Genomic DNA, 17935 nt, shown 5'->3' on the forward strand with positions numbered 1-17935 from the left:
ACATCAAACGCTCAATAAGGAGTAGTTATAAAATTAAGAGAAAGAAACAGGTTGATATACAAATTTAAGTTCCGAAGAACCATCTTAAGCCGCAAAACTCAAAACAAAACTTGAACGCTCAATTCTAAAAACTTGTTGTAACCAATTAACTTTTCTCTTTCTCTCTGATGGCATTGATCTTCTCTTCCCTGTTCTCATTCACCAACCAATGGGGGAGCCAAGATCATCATCATCATCACACACCTCAACATCTCAAAATTCTTCGACAACATCCACATCTCAAAATTCTTCAACATTACCATCCCCACCACCACTTCCTCAGAATATCTCCCTCGTACAACCCTCTCACAAAAGAAGACACAAAACGAAAGTAGTTCGTGTCTTTCGTTCTGTATTTCGATCTTTACCTATCATAACCCCTGTATGTAAATTCCCATCATTCCCAAATGGAACACCTGACAGTCAATACCACATAAACATCGGTGGTAGCACCGGAACAAAAATCTCCGGTACATTATTTGGACACCGGAAAGGACGCGTTAGTTTCTCCATTCAAGAGAATCCAAGGTGTCTACCTTCATTGGTAATTGAGCTTTCCATGCAAACATGCATGTTACAGAAAGAAATGGCAGCAGGGATGGTTAGGGTTGCACTCGAATGCGAAAAGCGACAGGACAAAGATAAGACATTGTTGATTGAAGAACCCGTATGGACAATGTATTGTAACGGAAAGAAAACAGGTTATGGTGTGAAAAGAGAAGCGACAGTGGAGGATTTACATGTTATGGAGATTCTTAAAGCGGTTACAATGGGTGCTGGTGTTGTTCCAATGAACAATGAAGCTGATAATGTTGATGGAGAATTGGCTTATATGAGAGCTTCTTTTGAACATGTAGTTGGTTCTAAGGATTCAGAGACTCTTTATATGTTGAGTCCTGACGGAAATAATAATGGGCCTGAACTTACTATATTTTTTGTGAGGATTTAAGAATCATTAATCCTTTGTTAAATGTAGAATGGTATTGTATACTGATAATAAGGTTCAGTTCATATATATTTCTTCAGAAGTTTGAGGATGGATGCATGCTGACTGGTCAGTTAATTAGAATTCAAAACTAGGGTAGTAAAATTTGGGATAGCACTTGGGTGACATGTATGATGGTTCATAAATTGATGTTATATTTAAATAAATATGACTCATTTTTATCTTGTTTTGCTTGAACATTGTTGCCTAGATACAATTTCATTTTTTTGTGACTTTTTTTCTCTTTCAAACTCAAACCCAAAGTGTTATAAAATGAAGAATTTTTTTATTTACATTGAATTGGCTTTTGAGTAGAAATAGAAGGTGTGAATGACCAAGATATCAGGTGGACATTTTTTGGCTGAGTTCCTGAAAATCACCATGCACTTCATTGTTATGTGATAGTATATAAGGCGTGAGCTTTTTGACAATAACTTTACGATTGATGGAGACAAATCCACAATTAAATGATTAAAAGAACAAGATTGCGAGCTGCAAGTAACCTTTAAATGAAATGAAGTGGCAAGCGCCAACGACATGTTCTTGCATATTATAATATCTCTACTAATCGAATTATGCACACAAGAGCACATACTTATGATTAATTGAAAATATTCATCTTTATGTTGCATATGCTACCTTTATTGATCCGTGATAAAAATTTTGGTTAATTAAGTAATAGTTCATATAAATATTTAGAATAGACTATCGGGTTGAAAAAACATAAACTTATTTTTAGAAGATTGATTAGTTCTTCTAAAGTCTGTCATATCGTCTCTTTTGGTCTACTTTCTTTCCTTTTTCAAGGCTCTCACATGTATCATTTTTTCACTAGAATCTTTATTTACGCGTTTTTTCTACGGCGTGGTGAGGGTACTAGGAAAATTTCTTGGATTGATTGGATATTATTTGTTTGGATAAAGAGGTTTGAGGTTTGGGAGTTAGGAGATTGAGAGAGTTTAATATTGCTATTTTAGGGAAATGGTGTTAGAGGATGTTAATGGATAAAGAGGGATTGTGGTATAAGGTTTTGAAGGAGAAATATGGTGAGGAGAAAGGGTGCTTGGAGGAGGGAGGTAGATATGACTCTCCTTGGTGGAAGGAGTTGGTGCGAATCCGTAATGGTATTGGGTTACGAGAGAAAAGTTGGTTTGAAGAAAATTTAAGGAGAGTGATGAGTGATGGTGTTGATACTTATTTTTGGTTTGATTTTTAGTTGGATGGTTTTTCTCTCAAGGAGCGGTTTAGGAGGTTGTTTTGAGTTGTCAATGAATCAGGGAGCGGTGGCAGATAAGTTTTCTTTGGGGTGCGATGAGGAGGAGAGGCGTCGATTGTTTGCGTGGGAGAAGTTGGTAGGGGAGTGTAAGACTTTACTTAATAATGTTATTTTATAGGTTATCAGTGGTGATTATTGACAATGGAAATTAGATTCGGTAGTTGGTTACTAATACTATGTTAATGAAACCTATCTGTTGTTAGTTCAATATGTTCCCCATGTACCAAAGAGTTTACTGTTTCTTTTAGGGAAATGGTGTTGGAGGATGTTAGTGGATAACGGGGGATTGTGGTATAAGGTTTTGATTAATTTTTAAAAATATTCTAATTTTAGTAGCTCTTCATTTTTTATTTATTTACATTACACAATCGCCCTTCTTACAAAATCATACATATTTTAAAAAATTAATTATTAATATTTTTAATTTAATATCAAATTATTTTTAAATTTTATTTTATCAAATTTTTTAATTTTAAATTATTTTACAAGGAGAATGCTAGATTTTGATGTAACATCAAATACGATTTCAAAATTAACTTATCGTAACATCAAATACTAGATTTTTTTTGAACAAGTCATAAAACATGAGATTGAAACAAGATATAATACATTTATTCTATTATGATACATTTTTTTAATTTAATGGATAAACACCTTTGTATGAGGTACAAGAAATTCTAAGATATTTACCAAGATCATTGGTGACATTAACATATATGCCTAAATGAATTTGTTTTTTGAAAGAGCCTAAATGAAAATATTTGAAAAAACACCAAATTTAATAAAAAAAGAAGTTAAAATAGAATAAATTAAAAGAGAATGTTAAAAAATGTTTTATTGATAATTTTCTTAACCATTACGCTGAAGCACCATAAATTGATGATTAAATTACTATTTTTGTTTAATTTTATTAATTTAAAGAGAGAAAACAGGGCAGTACGTGATTGTCTTGGATCAAGCACTTGACGCATTTTTAAGCTCTCTAGTCACGTGTTTCTTCCTGCGTCCACTCTACTCTTTATTCCCACTCTCCAGCCATATACACTGAGTGTTTGGAACTGCAAATACTGAATCAATAGAGCGAGAAAGAAATGTCTTTGACTCTGAGTCTCAGCATCACAACACTGTCTTTCCCACAACTCCGACGGTGTACCTTTACATCATCACCCATTCCTAGTTTCAAACTCAATTCTTCACCACTTTCCTTCCCTCGTGCTGCTTCTTCGTCTTTGGTTACCACTTCCTTAACTCAATTCACCGTCGGTGAAGATTTGCCGCAAAACTACGGAGAAGATTGGCTTCCCAAACCCGACCTTCATCTCCGCAGAAGAGCCGGTATTCTTCTCCATCCCACTTCGTTTCAAAGCCCCTACGGTATCGGCGATCTCGGAAACGAAGCCTTTCGTTTCATTGATTGGCTCCACCAAACCGGTTGCTCCCTTTGGCAGGTTCCCCCTTTCCCCCTATACATTTTCATTACATTCAGAGCCTGTTTAAATCTTATTTGAACTTATTTAACAACATAAACAAATAAGTTGAATTAACTTGTTTCCACATACTTAAAAACTTGTATGAAAACAATTTGACTTTAGGCTCGGGTTAAAAATAGAAAATAGTTAGTTAATAAGTTATCTCATAGCGGATAAACCAGCTGATTTAGTTTTGTAGTCTTTCGAAAACTAGCTATTGAACTAGTTTATAAGTATGAAAAGACAAGAAAAGATATATTTAATATTTAATTTTTTCTATAAAGGCTTAATTAGGTTGTTTATTCAAATAAAGATGATTTCAATCCAAACATGCAATATTTTGCAGGTTCTTCCTCTCGTGCCTCCTGATGAAGGGGGATCTCCTTACGCAGGCCAGGTTTTCAATTTTTGTATTTTGTTTTAGACTTGTTTAATATCGTCGAGTTTGAACTCTTTTTAAGGCAATATGGTTTCAACTTTTGCTTTTCAGGATGCGAATTGTGGCAACACTCTTTTGATTTCTCTTGAAGAGCTTGTTGCGGATGGACTGTTAGAAAAACACGAGCTTCCCAAACCAATGTGAGATTTTTTATATTTGTATAATGTTTAACTGTATAAGAAATTTAGTCTTTCCCTTGTTATCTTGATGGTGTTTCCGGTTTGCTTATTCTCATCTTATCCTTTTTATTAAATGAATGCAGTGATGCAGAGCGCGTGAATTTTTCGGTTGTTGCTGATCTTAAGGATCCTTTGATAACTAAAGTAAGACAATTAGAATCATTGTTAATGCTGGTGTTGTTGTGTACCTCATTCAAAATGTAACATGGTGTTAAAATTGGTGATATAATTATCCATTATAGATTTTTTTTTTCATTTTGTAAAGGTTTGTCCAACCTATTTCAACAATACCCTTGCATGCATGAAACAACCTGGCATGTTCATCCCATCATTGGAATTTTGTTAGGGAACATGGCTGTAGTTTTTGCTTGAGTAATAGTCTACAAATACGATTTTATTTTCTTTGAAAAGATTAGTTTCATAATGGTGAATTGTAAAAGACCACAAGTGCTCTTAGCCTAGCCAGTTACTTATATATAGAGGTTTTTTGCAATCTTTTGAGATTCTTCCTTTATCATATTGGCATTATTTTATTTTCCTTACGTCGTTGAACTTTTCTATGCCTTGTGTGCATCTAATACTTTATGTTAATTTACCTCAGGCTGCAGAAAGGCTCGTTTCAAGCAAAGGGGAACTCAAAAAACAGCTTGAGAATTTTCGTAGGGATCCTAACATATCAAGTGAGACACTTATTTAGTTGCTATTTTAATTTTGTATCCATGTTTCCTGTTAGCTTCATTGTTTCACTTTAGTGAAAGTAACTAATAAAGTTGATGTATGTTACATGTGAATGCATTGTAAGCTTGAAATGCATTGTAAAATTGATTTTGAGAAGCATCCTTGTTCATGTTTTGCTACACGTTCTCTTAAGTAACTTTTCATTTATCTATAAATATTCAACTAGAGAATACCAAGTTATAGGAATTTTCTCTGACGGGAAAATACAAATATAAAATTAAGCACCATGCAATTACACTTAGAAACTTTCCATTTCTGTTCAATGATCGGGCCAAGGCAGTTAATTCAATCTAGAAACAAGCTAATAATTGAATACTTGTGAGAATTTCTTACTGATGCTTGCATGGCGGAGATGGCTTTGGGGTTCTGAGATTATGTGATGCAGAAATAGGAAGGAAAGAAACATTAGGATCTGTGGTTGTAATAAGTGAAATACTGAGGGGACATAAGAGTTGAACGTCGAGAATTTGCATGGAATTTCTTTCATAAGAGGATGCATCAGTCTGAACATCGGGTAGGGATCCTCTACATTCTACGAAAGGAATGAAGAGCTTCAGTACCATAATTTAGAGTGTACAAAGAACACATTTCTAGAACTTGTGAGTTGTGACATAATTAAGCCTTTACACAACCAAAATCATAATAATGGAACTTTCAATTTCTTTTGAGAAATGAATAGGATATCTCTACTCTTGTGGGTGGAAAATCGTCAATTTTGTTCATGATTCAATCAATTTTCCAAGTGAGGTCTGTCAAAAAAACTCATTTGGGAATTTTCTTTTGCAAGGCAATAATATCTTTAATGTTGTAGGCTGGCTTGAAGATGCAGCTTATTTTGCTGCTCTTTTCTTTTGCAAGGCAATAATGTCTTTAATGTTGTAGGCTGGCTTGATGATGCAGCTTATTTTGCTGCTATTGACGACAGTTTGAACACACTCAGCTGGTACGATTGGCCCGAACCTTTAAAAAACCGCCATCTTGTAGCTTTAGAAGATATTTATGAACAAAAGCGAGATTTTGTAAGATTATAAAGAATCCTTCTTGCTATAATTATCATTAACAATTTCCCATTGAATAGCCAGAGGTGTTCTTGATGTATAATTTATACTTTTGCGTGCAGATAAATGTATTTATTGCCCAACAGTTCTTGTTCCAAAGGCAATGGCAGAAAGTTCGCGACTATGCACAGAGTAGGGGAGTCAAGATAATGGGAGACATGCCCATTTATGTTGATTATCACAGTGCAGATGTTTGGGCAAATAAGAACCAGTTTGCACTGGTTAGTTGTCTTCAAAGAATATGTCTGACTTTCTGAAGTCTAAACAAACCAACCTCTTTTTCGGAGCATTTTGTAACTTTTGATGATATATCATCTCCACTTATTTATCTGGCAGAACAGGAAAGGCTTTCCTCTTTTGGTGAGTGGTGTGCCTCCTGATGCATTCAGCGAAACTGGTCAGCTGTGGGGAAGGTTTGATGCTAATCCCATGATAAATCTTCGGCCATAAATCTTAATTTTCCATGTGCTTTATTCAAGTATTGTCCTCATTTCAACATAAAATGATTTTTTTACTTAAAGGTATCTAATCATTATGTAATCATGATCAGCATGAGTCTCCTCTGACATGTCATTTTAGTTCCTTTCACCTTTCTGTGCATTATTTTTATTGTAATAAATAATTGCTCACATGTTATATTGGAGCACATTGTTGAAGGTCTCCTCGCTCATTCAGGTTAATGATTTCTTATTTTTAACATTCTCACGTTTAAATGAAAAAGCCCCCTGTATGATTGGAAAGCCATGGAGAAAGAAGGATACTCATGGTGGATACGCCGCATACGACGTGCGCAGGATATATATGACGAATTTAGGATTGACCACTTTAGAGGATTTGCTGGATATTGGGCTGTTCGCTCTGGTGAGTCTAGGCTGAGTTTGTTTCACCTTACTGCTCGATGTGATGTTTGTGTAACATGTGTAATTTGTACAAATTCGCAGAAGCAAAAGTAGCTATGGGTGGAAAGTGGAAGGTCAGGTCCTGTTATTTTGTTCTACCTTTGATCTATTTGGTCAAACTATAAAATCCTTCATATTTAAATGATTGATAGGTAGGACCTGGAACATCTTTCTTTGATGCCATTTCCAGAGCTGTTGGAAGGATTAATATCACAGCAGAAGACTTGGTACGTATTATCGAAACCAGTTCTGTTTTTTAACATTATTGCTTCATTAGTCTCGTTATGCCTTGCTTTTAATTCATACACGATGACACAACTCTTGCCGAAGTAAGGCTTTTTTTTTTGGTTCTTTATTTATGGCAGGGAGTTATCACTGAGGATGTAGTGCAACTAAGAAAATCCATTGGAGCTCCTGGAATGGCTGTCCTCCAGTTTGGTAATAATTGCTAATTTTGCTGACCATTCTTCAGCATCATACCCTAAAGTGATCTCATGTTTGAGAGCCTGAACAATTGCTAATTATCTTTTTTTTTTTTTTTTCTTTCTATTTTTTTTACTTTGTACAGGGTTTGGAGGTGGTGCTGATAACCCTCATTTGCCTCATAATCACGAGTGCAATCAAGTTGTCTATACAGGGACTCATGACAATGACACAGTAAGAATTTGTTTTGCTATGCATTTGCTGATGCATCATATCTAGCTTATTAATAAGGACCTCGATATGCTTTGTAGATGTCTGCTATCGACATTTATAGCTTATAATATCTTAAGTTGTTTTGTTTCCATACCTTTATCTTATCATGTCATAAATAATTTCTCCTGTCAATGATATTAAATCTTGACAACGTATGTGTTTCTGCTACAGATTCAGGGTTGGTGGGAAGCTTTAAACCAAAAAGAGAAATCACATGTGAGTGCCATAGACGATATTTGGTAGTGAAATGTTATTGTTTAATGAAGTTGGATGAGTTCATCACCTCCTTCATTTTCATGTTTCAGGTATTAAGTTATGTTTCATTAACCGGAGAAGATGATATTTCATGGGCACTAATCCAGACAGCGTTGGCCTCTGTTGCTCAAACAGCAATAATACCTATGCAAGATGTTCTTGGACTTGGGAGTTCTGCCAGGATGAATATTCCTGCAACTCGGGTAAAAGTTCATTCATAGTGTTCATAGTTTGTTCTAGCATTATCAATTATAGTTTACTAGAGTGTAACTAAGAAAAAAAATTGTTGATCTTATTATCAATGCAGTTTGGAAATTGGGGATGGAGGGTTCCAAGTTCTGTGAGCTTTGACAAGTTAGATAGAGAGGCAACCAGACTTAAAGAGATGCTTTCAATGTATGGCCGGCTTTGAAATGTGAAATCTCTTTTTGAGTGTAAAGAAGAGTTTGTTTGCCAACGGAAGCTTAATTAGAAAATGTTGAGCCTGCAGTTTTAATTCCCAAGTTGCTGGAGCAATATCTTGATCAAAGTTGCCGTGTGTTATTCAAGAAATGCAAGGAAGTTGGATGCTTCTGTCAGTTCTAATGATATTGCAAATATGTAATGCATGCTTGTATTGGTAACCCGTGGTGATCTGAGAATTCACCTGAGCCATTTTGATATATGAATAAGCAATTCTGCCATGCTCATAAAATTTGAATTCAGAATGAGTTTGTAATGATTTGTATGATGAGCTCAAAGAGGATGCTTGGATCAATATTCCCAAATAATTTTATGAATTCAATCATTATTTTGTTTGTGTGTGATTAAGTGGATAAAAACCAAAAATATCTGCATCTCAGCCTCCTTCATATGTGACAAGTGTAATGAATGATAATGAAAAGAATGCATGTAATCTCTAGCATGGTTACATGTAAAACGGCGAAGTACTTTAACTAATGCAAGCAATATAAAGACATTAATGGAAGTTGTGCGTGTAAAAAAAAAAATATGTTGACAGTGGGATTTGAACCCACGCCCTTTCGGACCAGAACCTTAATCTGGCGCCTTAGACCAACTCGGCCATATCAACTTGATACTTCATTTACCGAGAAAAGTATTAATAACTATATATTCATATATATTTAAAAAAAAAAAAACATAGCAGAATGTGTGATTGTGTTATCGTTCCCCAGAGTCTGAGAAGTAAAGGCAAAGAAGAAGGTTGAAAGCTATGACGAAGAACCAAAACTCGAACCTGATCCCATCCCTCCCAGACGATGTAGCCATAAACTGCCTTGCACGGGTCCCACGTTCTCACCACACAACCCTCACCCTCGTTTCCAAACCAATCCATTCTCTCCTCTCTTCTTCGCTCTTCTTCACCGCTCGCTCTCTCATCCCTTCCACCCAACACATCCTCTACCTCTCTCTCCGCACACGCTCCACCTCTCTCCAATTCTTCACCCTCCACAATAACCACCGTCTCCTCCCTCTCCCTCCTCTTCCCTCCCCTACCATCGGGTCCGCCTACGCTGTCATCCACCACAAAATCTATCTCATCGGTGGTTCCGTCAACGATGTACCCTCTCGTCATGTATGGATCCTTGATTGCCGATTCCACCGGTGGCTCCCTGGTCCTTCAATGCGCGTGGCGCGTGAATTCGCAGCTGCTGGTGTTATCGACGGGAAAATCTACGTCATCGGTGGTTGCGTGCCGGATAATTTTTCCAGATCAGCTAATTGGTCGGAGGTTTTCGATCCTGTTAACAACCGCTGGGAAAGTGTTCCTAGTCCACCAGAAATTCGTGAGAAATGGATGCACGCGAGTGCCGTCGTAGACGGCAAGGTTTACGCAATGGCGGATCGCGGTGGTGTTTCGTTTGATCCTTATAACGGCGCGTGGGAGAGCGTTGGGAGGGAGCTTGATATAGGTTGGCGTGGGAGAGCAACTGTTGTGGATGGGATTTTGTATTGTTATGATTATTTAGGGAAAATTAAGGGTTTTGATGTGAAGAAAGGGTTGTGGAAGGAGTTGAAAGGTTTGGATAAGAGTTTACCAAGGTTTCTGTGTGGGGCTACAATGGCTGATGTTGGTGGGAAATTGGTTGTGGTTTGGGAGTGTCAAAGGAATTTGAATGGGAAGGGGAAAGAAATGGAGATTTGGTGTGCTGAGATTGATGTGAAGAAGAAGAAGAAGAAGAATAAGGATGGTGAATTATGGGGTGAAGTTTGTTGGTTAAATAATGTTCTTTCTGTTCCTAAAGGATCTTCCATTGTTCATTGTAATTCTGTTGCATTGTGATTGGGAACATCTTTCACATTGCGTGTCTTGTAAGGTATTCAACTCTTGTTTTCTTTCCTCATTTGGAACAGGTCAATGGGATAAATAAGTTAATTCCTCAATAGTTTCTATAAACTGTTCTTATGTTTGTCACTTGTTATAAGATCACAGGGGATAGGTTACTACTTGTAGTTTTGTACTTTTGTAAGTAAATATAAATAAATAGTCAAGTACAGTCAGTGTAACCTTAAGCAACTGATCATATGTCAATTGAATAAATCCATTGCGATAAATGTACTGCCTTCCAATTTCAATATGTTCCATTCAGTTTTCTGTCATGGTTTTGTAGGATAAAGACGTGATATAATTTATTAAGGAGTTACTATGACTGAGTCATAACTCATAACTTTTGAGTGTATTGCTTTCCAATTTCAATATGATCCATTCCTTCATCTTCATCCATTGAATCAATGGTGTTCAAAATCTAAAGATGGAACAGCGATTGTGAAAATCTCCATAGTCACCTTAGTTTTTTTGTGTATTGGGTTTGACTTGTGTTTGGCATCTTTTGAGGATGAAAATTCTTCAACAGATACTGCATATTATATTTTTTGTATCCTATGTAATTTTAAGATGTTATAGTTTTATCCCATCTTCTTCTTGTAGGCAAAGCTTTTTGATTTATGTTGTACTTCTGGTGAAAATTATTTCTGCTTTTTTTTTTTTTCTTTCTTTCAGGTCACCTGTTTCTATCAACACATGTCCCGCAGATGAAGATTCAAGATCCTCAAACACCTCATAGTTACATTAAATTTTTCCTTCTTGGTCGCGCGAATTCTTTCTAGTTTGGTCTGGTGTATTTACTGCTCCACTGGTGTATGAATAAACAGATGTTGCTCAAGTGGTGGTACATATTTACAACTGTATAGCATGTACAGTTTTGCACTTCCATAGATGTGTGTCGTAATCCATTTATTTGCGTTTTTTTATCATTGTGAATCTTGTTGTAGCTTAACTCATTCACACAAATTGGACAAGGTCTAATGCAAAACGTGGACTTGTGAGTTATGACTGTCAAAATCGCTGGTTGTAAAGGTTGTAAAATATAACAACTAAGAAATTGTTGGTGTGTATGTGTTCAGTTGGAAATTATGCTCATGGCTTTTATTTTATCTTCGTTTCATCTTGTCATTGATGGCTATGTAGTAAACATTGGCTCTAGAGAGCAATGCTTGGTACACATTACGTCTCGTCTACTCACATCTCTGCGGATGATGTGTTTGAATTGCAGTATCAAAATTGTGCAGGTGTGGAAGCGATAAGCAATAGAAATAATAAACGGGTAACTAGTGGAAAATTGTCAACAAAAAAAGAACAATAATTAGTGCAAAACAAAAAGTAAAAAGTAGACTCATTCCCTCCAAACCCCAAATTACTAGGTCTATTCCGCTACGAATCAGAGGGTTACCACCAAAATGTATGGTATAGTAAACCCAATATGCTGACTTTCCAACAAAAGTAAAAATACAACAACCCAAATGCTAAATTCCTAATTCTATTCTACAGGCACAATGTCCCGCACTTGCCGCATTGCATCTACTCCTATTCTATTTTCCTTCTTCATCATTACTGTACGCATAAAATTGATCCACCAGACCATAACCCACTCACCCATGACCCATTTCTATTTTGTCCTTAATTTTTAGCTCACTCTTTATAAATTAACTAGCATCTTAATAATTTCATCACCACAACCCAATTTTCCAGTAGCATATTGAGGCAAAGGAGCAAGATGTTTCGTTGGGTGCCAACAAATTTCCAGAGAGAAAAAGAAGATCACAAATCACATGAGAAGAAAAGGAAACGAGTTTTTGCTTTTCTGGAAGAAAAAAAAACTAAAAAAGACCAAAATAAATTAATTTTTCAGTTTAATCTTTGAACCGGGCGACTGCCTAGAAACTGGAGATTTGGTGTGCTGAGATTGATGTGAAGAAGAAGAATAAGCATGGTGAATTAAGGGGTGAAGTTTGTTGGTTAAATAATGTTCTTTGTGTTCCTAAAGGATCTTCCGTTGCGTTGTGATTGAGACCATTTTTCATATTGCGTGTCTTGTAAGGTATTCAATTATTGTTTTCTTTCCTCATTTGGAATATGTCATGGGATAAATAAGTTAATTCCTCAGTAGTTTCTATAAACTGTTCTTATGTTTGTCACTTGTTATAAGATCATAGGTTATTACCTTTAGTTTTGTACTTTTGTAAGTAATATAAACAGTTAAGTACAATCAATGTGATCTTAAGCAACTGATCATATGGCAATTGAATAAATTCATTGTGTAGTTTATTTCATCAGATAAGATCAGTTTGCTCTCATGGTTTTGCAGGATAAATACTTGTTATTGAGGACTTGCTATGAGTCATAAATAATTTTTCAGTTTATTATTTTTAAATCTCAATACGTTCCATTCCTTAATAATGTTCAGTTGTAAGGGTATAATGTTTTTTGTTTGACTAATCTTTTGTTTTACTCACTAGAGAATTGTGATTAGTATACTTGTTATTCTAATAAAAGGATTGGCTACAGAATTTGGCTTTATGAAATCTGAGTATTCAATTGCTAGGATCCAAAACATACATCTAACCTAAACTTGTTATAGATCAGAAAAAATTAAACTTCCACAAGATTAAAAATCAATGTTTGAATCTAAACTAAGCTTGATATCTAAAAGTAGTGTTAGACACACCTCATATGTCACTTGAAGTGGAAGTAATTCATGAAAAAATAATAAAATAAAATATTTTTTTTTTTTTTTAGGGAAATAAAATAAATTAAATTGGAAATACATAATATTGCTTGTACATACATAATTTTTTTTTAAATACACGTATTATTAATTAATTAATAGAAGAAAAAAAGTAACCATTGTACCCAAAAAAAAAAAAAATGTTGGGCTGGGCTTATGCAGGTCTGACCCGGAGTGGGAGGGGACAAGTTTTCATGATATATAAATGTGTTGAAGCAAAAACCATTGAACTAGGGTTTAGACAGAGGGAGGGAGGCAAAGAGCAGTAGCAGCTTTCAGCAATGGCACCAAAAACCAGAACCGCAAGAGTGAGCCGTAACCCTGAATTGATAAGGGGTATCGGGAAATACTCGAGATCTGCTATGTACCACAAACGTGGTCTATGGGCTATCAAGGCTAAGCACGGCGGAGCTTTCCCTCGTCACGATCCCGTCGCTAAGCCTGCAGCTCCGGTCGAGAAGCCACCTAAGTTTTACCCTGCCGACGACGTGAAGAAGCCACTCCGCAACAAGCACAAGCCAAAGCCCACTAAGCTCAGGTTCGTTCATTTCTATCGATACACCTGTTTTTGATTGTAAATGTGAAAATTGGTGTTGTTTAACCTACGTTTAGTTGGGATCCGATAAGTGTTGGTATAGATTGGAAGTTTTAGTTGCGATGGAGGAGTTGTAGTGAGAGAATCGGAGTGAGAAAATGGTAATGATGCGTTTGCGATTGGATTGGAGAAGCAGCAACCCCACCACCACCTATGTGAAGCTTACGAAGGAGTTGCTTCATTTAAAGCTTGTGACGGTTATTGGAATAGGATAATAAACTTCTTGTACCAAATGCATTATCTCGATTATAAAGCAATTTTGAGATTTTTGTTCGGTTAATTAATTTAACCCCTTAATTTGTGTCGTGATTCCATCCCCTCCAATCTCCTACAAACTTTTTTCTCACCTTTTCTGGTTCTACTAGTTGTTCTACTTCTCTTTTTGGAGTTATTATTAATTGTTCTGTATTATAATGATTGAATTAATTTTGGCGTTGCTATGTCCTTTTTTTTTTTGTTCTCTGTTAAATTTAGATCTTTTCTGTGTTTTTATTGATTTGACAAAGTTTTCTCTTAGTTGAATGATTTATATGGTTCTGGTTTTGTTTTCAGGGCTTCCATTACTCCTGGAACAGTGTTGATTCTTCTTGCAGGAAGATTTAAGGGGAAGAGAGTTGTGTTTCTCAAACAGCTTCCTTCTGGACTTCTTCTTGTTACTGGTAATTATTGGTTTTAGGAATAAGCATTGATTGTCTGGCTGCATTTCATGTTATTACCTGAGATTGGTTGTATGTAACTATATATATTTATTGTATTTTTAATCAATGAGTTATTGTCATGATAAATAATTCATTTTGACTAGTATTTGCATTTGAAAGGGTGACTTGGATTTTATTGCTTTGGTTAGTAGGATTTGCTTATCTAAATTTATGGATGTACTTTGAACATTGTTATGCCAAAGTGAAATTTGATAATGCTTCCAAATTTAAGTTGTTTGCTTGATTATCTGTTGTCTCCTTTTCACCCACTTAATCTATAATCTATTATTATTATTATTATTATTTGAACAAAAATCAATAATTTAACTTGTTCATTGCTTTCCTTTGTGTATGTCCTTTCTCAAACTAATTTGTATCTGGTATGTGTTTCAATATACTTGGCCAAACCTTGTAATCCCTGTTTATTTCAATAGGCTATACTTAATTATGCTCCTCAGATTGTTATTGAGTTAAGCTGTTTGCTTTATTGCACCTTAGAGTTCTGTTGTTTAATATCCTTGACCATGCCTTCCATTGTCTATCATAACTTGAATGCTAAATGGGGTGTGTTTTCAAAATACTCTTGCATTAGCCTTAGATGCATATTACGACGACACGATACATTTATATTGATACTCATCCTTAAATATCTGCTTTAGTCTCCACTCATCTCTGCCGATCTTCCTTTGTTCATTCTCACTACCTCAGGCCCATTCAAGATTAACGGAGTCCCCTTGAGACGTGTGAATCAAGCTTATGTTATCGGCACATCTACCAAAGTAGATATTTCTTCAGTTAATGCTGACAAGTTTGATGACAAGTACTTCTCAAAGGAATCCCAGAAAAAGACTAAGAAGGGAGAGGGCGAGTTCTTTGAGGCAGATAAGGAGGTATGTTTGTTGAGTTTTGTTGTTTTGGTAATTATTCTGCGCGTGTTTCCTAATCTTTACAATGCTTTTGCTTTTTAGGACAAAAAGGTGCTCCCTCAGGAGAAGAAAGATGATCAAAAGACTGTTGATGCTGGTTTGTTAAAAGCCATTGACAGTGTTCCAGATTTGAAAACTTACCTAGGTGCCAGGTTTTCCTTGAAGGCAGGTGTGAAGCCACATGAGTTGGTCTTCTAGAGGAAATAAGAGTGTTAAGAGAATTGTTTTTTGCCCTTTTTATTTTGGTTGTTTGTCAATCTAGGATAAGTTTTAATCATTTACAATTTTCTTGGTATTAGACATCCGAAAAACTTGTATTCTATGTTGTTCGTTATTTTCCTTAATATATTTTGTCCTCTTGAACCATTTGGTTTTATTTTTATGATTTAGCCTTTATTGCTGGCATACATACATAATGATTTCAAACAAAAAAAAGGGATAGAAGATGTTCCTTCAGTACTTTGCAAAACTGATTCATTTACTGTTTGAAGATATACTTATAACTTAAGTTATTAGTTTGAAGAGATCTGAAAGTTGGTTAAGGGGTATGGGTACAACGATGTTGCTTGATTAACATTTTTCCGCCGTTTGTGCATAAGCACCATCATATTCCAAACTCAAATTTACACGCACATTTTCACTGAAAAAATACATGCAAAAGTAGTGTAGTAACAAAAGTGATGACACATGAATGAATTTCGAGGTGCAACACTGTAATTGAGTCTGTACCATTAGATGTAGTGTGTATCACTACCAAATAAAAAAGATGTGTGTATCTTTCACAAACACTAGCTTATGCTAAACTCTATCTCGCATTTGAACTGCACGAAATGCATTGTCACTTAAAAATGTAGTGTATCGCACAAAACCTATGTTGAACTCTCTCTACTTTAAACTGCACATGTCTAATTTCTTTAAAATGTGAGAAATGTATTGTCACTTCAATGGCTAATTTCATTGGTATTTTATTTTATTCATTGGTTTCTGATAATTCTTTGTTATTATTATTTTTTTTTTTTTTATATCTGTTGCAGCTAGATTGATCATAAATTCATTGCATTTGAGTTGCATTTTTCTGGGATTTGATTTTATATCAACCTGCACTTTTTGATTTAATCTGATAAAGTAGAAGCTAATGGAATTGTAGTGAATTTTGATTTGGGGCTATTGACATAAAAGAGAGTGTCCATTCATATGGAGGGTTTATGTTGTACATGGCTCCAAATCTGAAGCTAAGGTTAGGTGTTTCCATGTTGAGCTTTCTTGTAATCGGAAACTTGAATGCAGAATTAGAAAATGAAATTTTGCATAATAAGGTAAGAGCTGCTCCACATAAGGATGGCAGCTGGTGCAGAGAGTTCTTCAAAAGTTGATAATTGTAATACGAAGAGTGGAAGCAGTAGAGTTTCGGTTTCAACGGTTGCGTTGTTTACGTTGGCGATGGCAGCTGCTACTGGTTTAGGTGCAGTGCCGTTCTTCTTTGTAGAGCTTGATCCGCAATGGGCTGGGTTGTGTAACGGAATGGCTGCAGGTGTTATGTTGGCTGCAAGTTTTAATTTGATACAGGAAGGGCAGGAGTATGGTTCTGGAAGCTGGGTTGTTACTGGAATTTTAGCTGGTCGAGTCTTTATTTGGTTATGTAAAAAGGTGATGATGATTCTTCATGTTCTCTGTCTGCCATTCTTTCTCCTTATTGTAGTTACCTGTATTTGCTGTTTTATCTCAGCAGTGCTTCTATGCACTGATATATGTATATATGTCTTGTGATGTTTTGATACTACTTCATTGATATAAATAAGCTCTATATCCTTGGCGATCTTTTTGTCAAAAAAATGTACATCAAAATTAAGAATGGTTTTCTTATTCACGTCACATTTGCATGTCGTATTGATTTTTGCTAAAATTTCCTACCAATGTACTTGAGGAATGTTGGAAAAATTGATGAATTGATCATTTACTAAAAGTATCATGTATGGTACCTTTACATTTTCTATGTTTTTAGGATGCATTTTTGTTGTGTCATTCTCATTTTACTGGTGTAGGCTATTTTAAATTTAGTAGTCTCACTTTTGTCTTGCATGTCTCTCGGATTTCAGTTTCTTGAGCAATATGGAGAAGTAAGTATGTTGGATTTAAAAGGTGCTGATGCAACAAAAGTTGTTCTTGTTATTGGAATCTACAAAAGTTCAATTGAAATGATTGAAAATGTACAGTCACTTCAAAATCCAAATGAGTGCTATAATATGGGTATAATTTTTTTTACTTGAGTAAACTTTTGTCGATAGTGTATCATCATAATTTATAATTTATATACACTAGCGTATGCTAAACAAATAAATCCATTTTACACTGCAAATTTTCATCGTGAAAACAGACTAGTTTTCATGGTTAATGTCTTGCGAAATCCAAATGAGTGCTACGTATCGAACTCAACAAACGTGTGAAATGATCGACATATTTCTTTGAAGCATGAAGTAATGTTAGGTGCATTGGTTGAGCTGTTAAAAATAAAATGAAATGAAAATTAGCATTTTATATTACGACTCTTTCCTATTTTTTTGGTGTGGGGGAGGTGGGGGGAGAAATTTCAATAAAATAGTAGGGAGTGAAGCCCAGC

At 35.4% G+C, this 17935-nt stretch overlaps 5 protein-coding genes and 1 non-coding gene across 7 annotated transcripts; 5 read left to right on the forward strand and 1 right to left on the reverse strand.

Annotated features, from left to right (window-relative positions):
- The first annotated feature begins 56 nt into the window (after positions 1-56).
- LOC11444779 (protein MIZU-KUSSEI 1) lies at positions 57-1252 on the forward strand. The gene has a single exon (XM_003602433.4). It carries the CDS (start codon positions 209-211, stop codon positions 986-988), a length of 780 nt encoding a protein of 259 aa, XP_003602481.1. The 5' UTR covers positions 57-208; the 3' UTR covers positions 989-1252.
- Positions 1253-3223: 1971 nt separating this feature from the next.
- Positions 3224-8828, forward strand: LOC11440463 (4-alpha-glucanotransferase DPE1, chloroplastic/amyloplastic). Of its 2 annotated transcripts, none has more exons than XM_013606092.3 (16): positions 3224-3748; positions 4116-4166; positions 4260-4348; positions 4471-4531; positions 4989-5067; positions 6026-6144; positions 6246-6404; positions 6520-6596; positions 6905-7044; positions 7125-7156; positions 7235-7309; positions 7448-7520; positions 7651-7739; positions 7950-7994; positions 8084-8236; positions 8341-8828. In XM_013606092.3, the coding sequence occupies exons 1-16, from the start codon at positions 3392-3394 to the stop codon at positions 8443-8445; spliced, it is 1704 nt and encodes a 567-aa protein (XP_013461546.1). In that variant the 5' UTR covers positions 3224-3391; the 3' UTR covers positions 8446-8828. The 2 variants fall into 2 exon arrangements, with proteins under 2 accessions (XP_013461546.1, XP_003602482.2); XM_003602434.4 differs by having other exon boundaries at positions 3227-3748; positions 6008-6144.
- Positions 8829-9024: 196 nt separating this feature from the next.
- TRNAL-AAG (transfer RNA leucine (anticodon AAG)) lies at positions 9025-9105 on the reverse strand. The gene has a single exon. It is a non-coding gene; the product is annotated as a tRNA-Leu (tRNA).
- A 71-nt stretch (positions 9106-9176) lies between these two features.
- On the forward strand, positions 9177-11472 carry LOC11433909 (F-box/kelch-repeat protein SKIP6). Its single transcript, XM_003602435.4, has 2 exons — positions 9177-10351; positions 11035-11472. Exon 1 carries the CDS (start codon positions 9247-9249, stop codon positions 10315-10317), a length of 1071 nt encoding a protein of 356 aa, XP_003602483.1. The 5' UTR covers positions 9177-9246; the 3' UTR covers positions 10318-10351; positions 11035-11472.
- Positions 11473-13313: 1841 nt separating this feature from the next.
- LOC11423674 (60S ribosomal protein L6) lies at positions 13314-15700 on the forward strand. The gene is made up of 4 exons (XM_003602436.4): positions 13314-13637; positions 14247-14353; positions 15101-15282; positions 15361-15700. Exons 1-4 carry the CDS (start codon positions 13381-13383, stop codon positions 15514-15516), a joined length of 702 nt encoding a protein of 233 aa, XP_003602484.1. The 5' UTR covers positions 13314-13380; the 3' UTR covers positions 15517-15700.
- Positions 15701-16641: 941 nt separating this feature from the next.
- Positions 16642-17585, forward strand: LOC11419483 (putative zinc transporter At3g08650). The gene is made up of 2 exons (XM_003602437.3): positions 16642-16965; positions 17415-17585. Exons 1-2 carry the CDS (start codon positions 16657-16659, stop codon positions 17583-17585), a joined length of 480 nt encoding a protein of 159 aa, XP_003602485.1. The 5' UTR covers positions 16642-16656.
- The last annotated feature ends 350 nt before the right edge of the window (positions 17586-17935 follow it).

The sequence above is a fragment of the Medicago truncatula genome, chromosome 3 (genome assembly GCF_003473485.1).
Source record: "Medicago truncatula cultivar Jemalong A17 chromosome 3, MtrunA17r5.0-ANR, whole genome shotgun sequence".
Lineage (NCBI taxonomy): Eukaryota > Viridiplantae > Streptophyta > Magnoliopsida > Fabales > Fabaceae > Medicago > Medicago truncatula.